This window comes from Lepisosteus oculatus, chromosome 1, assembly GCF_040954835.1.
Source record: "Lepisosteus oculatus isolate fLepOcu1 chromosome 1, fLepOcu1.hap2, whole genome shotgun sequence".
Lineage (NCBI taxonomy): Eukaryota > Metazoa > Chordata > Actinopteri > Semionotiformes > Lepisosteidae > Lepisosteus > Lepisosteus oculatus.
Window position 1 is genome coordinate 4,741,118 of NC_090696.1, and position 8,274 is coordinate 4,749,391.

The 8,274-nt window shown below is 38.3% G+C and overlaps 1 protein-coding gene across 1 annotated transcript; it reads left to right on the plus strand.

Moving 5' to 3' along the window:
• The first annotated feature begins 2,985 nt into the window (after positions 1 to 2,985).
• lbx2 (ladybird homeobox 2) lies at positions 2,986 to 6,498 on the plus strand. Its single transcript, XM_006629102.3, has 2 exons — positions 2,986 to 4,075; positions 5,225 to 6,498. Exons 1-2 carry the CDS (start codon positions 3,751 to 3,753, stop codon positions 5,683 to 5,685), a joined length of 786 nt encoding a protein of 261 aa, XP_006629165.1. The 5' UTR covers positions 2,986 to 3,750; the 3' UTR covers positions 5,686 to 6,498.
• Positions 6,499 to 8,274: the final 1,776 nt, after the last annotated feature.

Genomic DNA, 8,274 nt, shown 5'->3' on the forward strand with positions numbered 1-8,274 from the left:
TAAAGCGCTTAATTTAGAACAGGTTCCAAATGAATCATTTGATCTGATTTATGTAAATTAGACAGATGACGTGTTTCTACTTTGTTGAATTATATTTTTTAATACGTTTAATTTGCTAACTGTTATCAATTATGTGTACATAATTTTACGTCTTTTTAATCTGCATTCATATCTTGGAAGATAAAATATAGTTGGGGTTCTTCGATATAATAAAAAGATTCCTAGGAAACATTTTGTTTTGTGTGTGTGCGCTCTTTAACGCTACCAGTGATCCTCCATTTTTATTATGCGATCTATGTTTACCAGATATATTGGTGTTTAAAGAGATTATTCTGTTTTAAAACCGTTTTATCCCTATGTTTAAAATGTGAGCCTCAGTGACATTTATAATTCCACATATATTCAGTTCTCTTTATTCTTTATCCGTAACTCTTCAATATTATAATGCTGCTAGTGTTGGCTATATCAGCAGTTATCTTGTATATCTTTTTAATGTGGATTTCTAATGGATGCACTCTTTTCGGTGTTCTGTGACACCCGCGCCTCCTAATCTCCGTCTAGTGTAATAGAATCTCACGCTGTTTAATAACTCCAATGTTATTTGGCCCTATTTTGTCCCTACACGGATGTCACCATATGGTGTTCTTGGCACGGACAATGTGATGTTGCTGTAAGGACTCCATTCATCTCTAATGATTCGTGTAAAAAGGACATCTATCATTCCAATCGATTATTAAAACAGATCAAATCTCGACAACGCCCGTTTCCCTCCGTAAACCCACTGAAGTTCATCGCATTTACAATTCAAAATAATTCACTTTGTTGACACGCGCGGCGAAAACGAAGAGAATAAACTAAAAAATTGTCACTTTTAATTTGTAAATCTTTACATCACGTGTCAGAATGGAGGGAAGGGAAATACGTTTATGTTGTGAATTATTCATTCCAAAAAGCCACCGTTTCATATAAAATGAAAACTACTGTCAAAATTGTTTTTTTTTACCTTCGGAATCGAAATTAATTGTTCAAAGAAATTACATTTTATGAGGCGGATTACATTTTTTTCTTAAAAGAATAAAAGACTTCGCTGGATTTAAGAGGTAGTCGTAGCATCAGTTCTTGTAGACGCTTTCGAGAAAAAAAAAGAATTAAAACATAAATGCACGCTTCCCTGGAGGTATAACATGTATTTTTGTTCATTTATTATTTTGGGCCATATAACACGTGTTTCCCAAATAAGCTATGTCACCAATTTAGTATTATTGCTAGGAGATGTTTTCTTTGCAGTGTGTGCTTTACAGAATAAAGAAATAAATTGGGTTTACTGCATTCAAGTGTCCGTTTCATTATAACATAAAAGTTACCCAAGCTGTTTAGCTACAGTAAATGTTACTGGCAATAACTCTAATAACACCAAGTATTTTAAAATGTGTATCTGCCTATAATTAAATACATCAATGCATTATACAGCTAATTCGCGATATTGCTTATGGTGTGCTAATTTAAAAGTGATTGTAACTCTGACAGAACAACAATTTCCCAACATTTACCTCGCAAGGCCCCGTGCTAAACGAGCCTTAAGAACATTAGGGTATCTGAATTATGTTTAGACATTGTTATATATTAAAATTATCATTTAAACTAACAGGTCTGATAAATAATAAGAAAAATCTGACAACCGGTGTGATGTATTTTAACGCTTTCCCTTTTTTTTATTCATGTTAAACACGTTGCCTTATTAAACCATGCGCTTGGGTTACTTATAATGCTCCTCATGCTTGTGTATTAGTCTATGATAAACGCTGCTGAAAAATGAATCTACAGCGCGCAGAGAGTAAAATGTATATGTACAACACATTCACGAATAACGAACAAATAACTAATTGACTTCGATAAAGATGACACTTCGGTTGTATTATGCGATCTTAAGCAACCCTCCAGACTTAAACGCATAAAATGTCTTCCTCTGCAGCATGGAGTGTTATTACTATTGAGGATAGCAGATAGGAAAATGAATCCGTAAGCGTTGAAACCTACCTGCTCGTTTGAGTCCACCTTGACTTTTGCAGTCATTCAGGCTCTGTCAAACAGACAAGCCCACCGTGCGACATCCGAATGTTAATTTTCATCTGCATGGTGATGACTCGGGCCACGACAGCGGGCCTCCGAGATTATATTTACCTGGATATGCTGCACACGGTGAACGGGGGGAAAAATCAAAAGAAGACAGGGGAAGCTATTCGCGGGGTTGCGTTATCGGTGAGTTATTTGTAAGAGATTTTATAGAGCTTCAGGTCACTGTAACTCAAAACCCCACAAAATCCCCCTTTCTCTACTAATCATTTCCAGGCTCTCTCTGTCTTTTATGGTGTATTAGGGAAAAAAGAAGAGATAATAAATTAAACGAAGCCACAAAGGATAGGAGTTTCATCTGGTCGAAACCCCAATTCTGGCTTTCTCATATTTTTTTTTTAGTTTAGTCCAACTACATCAGAATGAAAAAAAAAAATATACAACATTAATCCGCTTTCCTAAAACGGCACCAGTACAGTGGAAATTAGTTTTTTTTTCGTACACTTGTCTCTTACATTTATGTAAGAAACATTTTATTGGAACATTAACGTTGTATTTTCTTACATCAAGGAAGATCATTTTAGTGGCCATACGGTGCTAATGTGATTCCTTTCAGCCATTCCACTTACTCTTGGATACTTCCATTTTATTAATCTATATCCCTTTGCGAAGGATAAGAGAGTATTACAGGTATTCGTAAAACACACCTTCAACACTAACCCGGTTATCTAAACACATTTAGATCTTTCATTTATAATCCATTTAATTTTAATCTCTTGCTTTATTAATGAAATCCCATGTGCTGGTCTGCGCCAGCATGAGACAGAGTGAGCTTTTTCATAGACAGTTGCGATATTATTCTTCTGGTAGGAAACTGAGCCCCTCAATAAAGCATTCTAATCCGTATACCGTCCCCTCCCTTCTTAACTCTAAATTAAACAGATAATTTATCGACACTTTTTTTTCCCACCCTTCTCAGACCTATTTGCTGGAAGATTTAAAAGTTTACTAATAAACCCGGCAGTACAGCTATTATCACCCAGTCGTGACGTACAGGCTTTGATGCATTGCTAAAAGAAGCCGTTCACTCCCTCTTTCCACCAAAATATACACGAAAAGCACGTGGTTCCCCTAAGTGGGGAGTAAAACGGCAGAAGCATAAACCTTTCAAGCGATTTCTTCGAAGTTTGGTAACACTGGAAAACTCCTCCCATTCCAGTACCCAATTAATTAATGTGGCCTGGCCCTTTAAGACTCTGCGCCGGGTCAGTAAGTGGTGTAGTGTTTCTCTAATTGATCTTCACCCAATCAACAATAACTCGTTAGCAATCGCTTGCTTTTCTTGTTCCTTGAGACCTCTTTTTTTTTCCTTGAAGCAAAACAGCCCCTGGACAGTGCTGTTATACTTTCTAGAGGTCTTCATGGAGTGTCTCAGAAGGACTCCGGCTTTCTTAAAGGGAATACAATACTGGTGTCTGTAATGCTTCAGCTGGCGTTGAAGCATGATTTTTTTGGGGGGAAAAGACAGTTAACTAAAGAGAACTTTTAAAGCCCTGATATAAGGCACAAGGAAGGAGAAGAACAGATCGTTTCTTTTTGTGTTGGCAGGTTTGAATTTCCTTTGAATGCGATACGATTCGCCGAATTTAGACACAAACATTTTCTTTGGGAAGTGCAATGACCTCCACTAAAGATATGAAGGCAGGAACAGTACCGCAATCCAGCAGCGAAGACAGGAGACGGGCCGGCTTGGATCAGCTGCCGCCTCCGGCCAACCCCAACAAGCCGCTAACCCCCTTCAGCATCGAGGACATTTTAAACAAACCTTCGATAAAGAAGTCGGCGGCCGCTCTGTGCCCTCCGAGGGTTTTGGAGAAAGTAAACGGCTCCAACACGCCCAGGAACGGCATTACAACTCCGTCCTCTCCGCTGTGCGCGCTGGAGGAACTGGCCAGCAAAACTTTTAAAGGGCTGGAAGTCAGCGTAATACAAGCAGCCGAAGGTATCATTGCGTGATTTTGTGTTTTAATCGTTTGGAACAATGCGCGTCTCAGACGGGGTTTTATTTATTTTTTGACGTAAACTGTTTTATTTACACGTAGAAACGCAATTGCTGCAATATATATCGATATTTTCCTCGTCTAAAATGAAGTACGGTAACGCTCAATGGCCGGAGGTCTACAAAACAGTGAGTGCTGAACGTAAAGACAATCTGAAACAGCTCATAAAGAGTAATGCGTTTATAAAGCATTTTAGCTGGTTTACAGTTAGGAAATACCTTATAACTTTTTAATAAAGTAGTTATGTAAGTGCACAAATTGTGATTTGATAGTTTTAAGTCTCGTGTTGCGGTACACAAGTGCTGGTAAGCTATACGTTTGTCTTAAAAACAACTGCAAATGAAATAATCTCCCACTCATTCTCCATGCTCTAATTTTATTCTAAAATATAATTTTATTGATTTTGAAGACTCCCTTCGTTTTTTAATATTGCAATACATGAGTCGCGGTAGCCTCACGTACGTTCTTGTATCGGGACATTCACTGCTGGGTTCATAACAATTATCTATTCACAGCAAATGTCTGAATCACAATGTTATCGTGTAAGGGGGTTATATATATATCATTCAGTTCTCCGCAGCCTTCACAAATCAAGTGCCCACCTTACTGGTAACGCGAATTATTTTTAAAATGATCAAATGAAGACCAAAACCGAATGATAAAGAGGCAAAGCTATTTAGGTTAAAAAATAAATAGATTGATTGACATGGAATGTAAAAAAAATAACAGAACATTAAATTTCTACACAACGAAAACGAAAAAAAGAAACCGCTACTCGGAGAGTCGTGTTATGTGTCTGGAGATACATGTAGAGTATTCAAAGCACAACGTTGAATCAAAGGAATGAGTGTAATACATACAGAGTAGAATTTCACATGTAGCTGTGGATGCACTATTATTGTTGTTGTTGTTGTTAAATCGTTGTAACAACACAATGTAATCTAGAAAGTTGAAGAGGAAAAAATGTTTTTTTTTCCTCCCTCTAATCGCGAGACGTTTGCTAGATACGTCCTAACCCCATCGTCTGTATTTACAGCCTCCTTTGCGGATGAAGTTTTAACGCTCTTTTTTTTTTTTTGCTCTCGTTTCAGGTCGTGAGCACCTGAACGCTTTCGGCCAGAGACAGGCCTCGAAAAAGCGAAGGAAATCCCGCACCGCTTTCACCAACCATCAGATTTACGAGCTGGAGAAGCGCTTTTTGTATCAGAAGTACTTGTCTCCGGCGGACAGAGACCAGATCGCACAGCAGCTGGGGCTGACCAATGCCCAGGTCATCACCTGGTTCCAGAACAGACGGGCCAAGCTCAAGAGGGACTTGGAGGAGATGAAAGCGGACGTGGAGTCGCTCAAGAAGATCCCCCCGCAGGCTCTGGAGAAGCTGGTTTCCATGGGAGACATTGATGACCCCCGAGGAAGCTCCAGGGCAGGGTCCCCCAGCGTTTCCCCGTCTTCACAGGGGCACGGGGTCTTCCCTCAGTCCCCCTCCTCATCCAGAGACCAAACAACAGACGAATTCTCAGAAGAAGACGAAGAAATTGAGGTGGATGATTAAAACGAAAAGGCGGGAGGCGGGACAGTCGCTTTTGGAGCTCTGAACGGACACGAACAATTATGGGGATCAAGTGTAAAGCGGAGGAGACTTTCTTTTCTTAAATTATTTAAAGGAATGTACAAAGTAGTCCTTTTTTTTCTTCCTTATCAGCAGGTTTTACGTTCATGCAACTTTAAAGGTGGGGACGTTGATTCCCTATGAACCTTCCGCAAAACAAACCAAAACAACCCGAGGACTGAAAATAGAGAAGACGTTTTGAAAATCTGTTGGGTTTTTTAAAGAAAGCTTTGTCGTTTCTTGAACAGGTACAGAGTTAAGACTGAAATAAGCTACTGCAAAGTGTGTATGTATGTCATAATTTCTTCAGCGTTTTGAGGGAAATAGTGCAATTTGTCATTTTTTATATATCCATTCAAACCACATAATTTTGTTTTTTTTTTCGCTGCTAACAAAACAAACATTTGCCAGATTATGGCATTTTATATTAACGGCTGCAGGTAAAAATAATTTATGTTCCTGGGACTTGGATACTTCTGTTTTCTTCGTAAAAATACTGTTCAGTGGACAGAGAAATTTATATGGATGTTTTCTCTTGCGGCCCTCAAATTTTAAAAATGTTTGTTTACGAAAGCAGAAAAAAGCCCCGTTTAATTTGTTTTCGTACATGTTGAGCATTTTATTTCCTTTACGAATTGAGTTGTAATACAGATAACCTTCTATAATCAGTAAATTGTAAACAAGCACCTATCACCAAAACGGTTATTATAGGCTGTGTATATAATTTTAAATAAAAATAAGAGACATCTTATTATACTAAATTTCTTGTAATGTTTTATTTGCTCTTTCTTTAAACAGCTGGACGTCATTTGTGTTAATATAAATAACGTAAAGGGTGTACAGAAGAGGATATCTGGTATGGAATATACATTTGCGATTGTATGGGAATGCACAGCTAGAGTTAATAATATGGAGGGATGCCTTTTATAAACCGCAAGTCTTTGAGAATGAGAGATGTGCATACCCTGATATGATAAATTGTACAAAGTGAATATGTGTAGATATAAACGAGGTGGTATATAAATCTACGTTTTTATTTTTTCAATATGTGCTGTTTATCGTTGAGCAATTAATATTCAAGACCTAGCCTACAATAACTCACCTAAGGAGACTTCAAAACTGAAAAGGGCCTTTGAGCTTAACGTGCGTTTTCTGACTGTAGTTAACTTTCAATTTACTCGTTGTAAGGCTACAGGCCGTTTGATATTCAAAACAATTTGTTTTCCCAAACAATGACTGGGCGACTTTCACTTTATGTTAAGTGGCTGGCGTTTTGTCCTCCAGTCTTATTCAATTAGGGTCAATTGTACACTTATCGCCCCTTTCACTTTCTCTCAACTAACAACTGTCACAGGGAGTTCGGACTCGGGGCTGATGTAGAAAAAGTTGCGAGCATCCCTGTGCCATATGGTTTATGAATTTTCTCCAGCACAAACTAGTCAGCATGATTGATTAGTTTAACCCGCCTCTACGTACTTTAACAGTTTCCCCAAGCCAGCAGCAATAATGCTACGCATCTGTGCCTCTTTTAATGTGTGTGTTAAAAAACGCCCATGAATAGCAATTGATTAGCAAGGGGTTCCTAATGAATAAATCTCAATAGGAGGCCGGTTAAAATAAGGAGACTGTTTTCTTTCCCTTGCCTCCGTGTTGTTCAAGCCTGCTGTCTGCTGGCACGTTGTTCAGTCCATTTGTAACACTTAACCAGATCAAGGAGAGCTATTTTGGAAAGAGTGAGAGACGGGGCTGCAGTGCACAATTGGCGCAATCGGATGGAATTGCTGAGAGGTTGAAAAGTCAAACAGGTTTTTATTGTTGCTTTGAGAAATATCCCCAAATTGTTGCCAGAACGTTTATTGCACGACAGCAAATGTTTTCTCTCTCCAGTAAGCCTATGACCGACAACTTCTTTTTTTTTCTTCCACCATTTCACAATTAAACACGTTTTCTTTCTCTTCCTACACAATTGCAGCCCCAGGTCCGCAGTTGTTTCGTTGTCACCCTTTAAAGTTATGAAACTTCAGATACCGTCTTCGAGAAATGCTGCTATTTATTTCTTCCCTCACGCTAAGCTATTCAGTGCTAAAGTTTTCGAAACTGATACTGGTTGTGATGTTCAGGCTGTACATTATTAGAATTCTGGCATCTGGAGTATGTCTGTCGTGTGAGCTCACGAACGGGGCCTGTCGAAAATGCGACCTTTTCTGAAAACGGCGTCAGATTGTTTTCAGCGTTGCAAGATTAGTAGTAGTAATCGATACAATAAGAAAGCACGAAAAATATTTTGTTAATGTAGAAATCAATACAGATCACACCAAATATATATAATGATAATTTTAGGTAAATCTCAGTAAAAGGAACGTAGCTAGAGGGAATAAAGCGATGCTAAAAAATGTAGTTTCTCCTTTCAATCTACATTTGCAGTCAATGAGGTGTTTTGATATGCTTTTGCATGTTTAATCTAAACTTTGCAATTAATTAGGCTATGTTTCACCCTCTGTTGCAAAAATGTTATGATTCAGTTAAAATCAT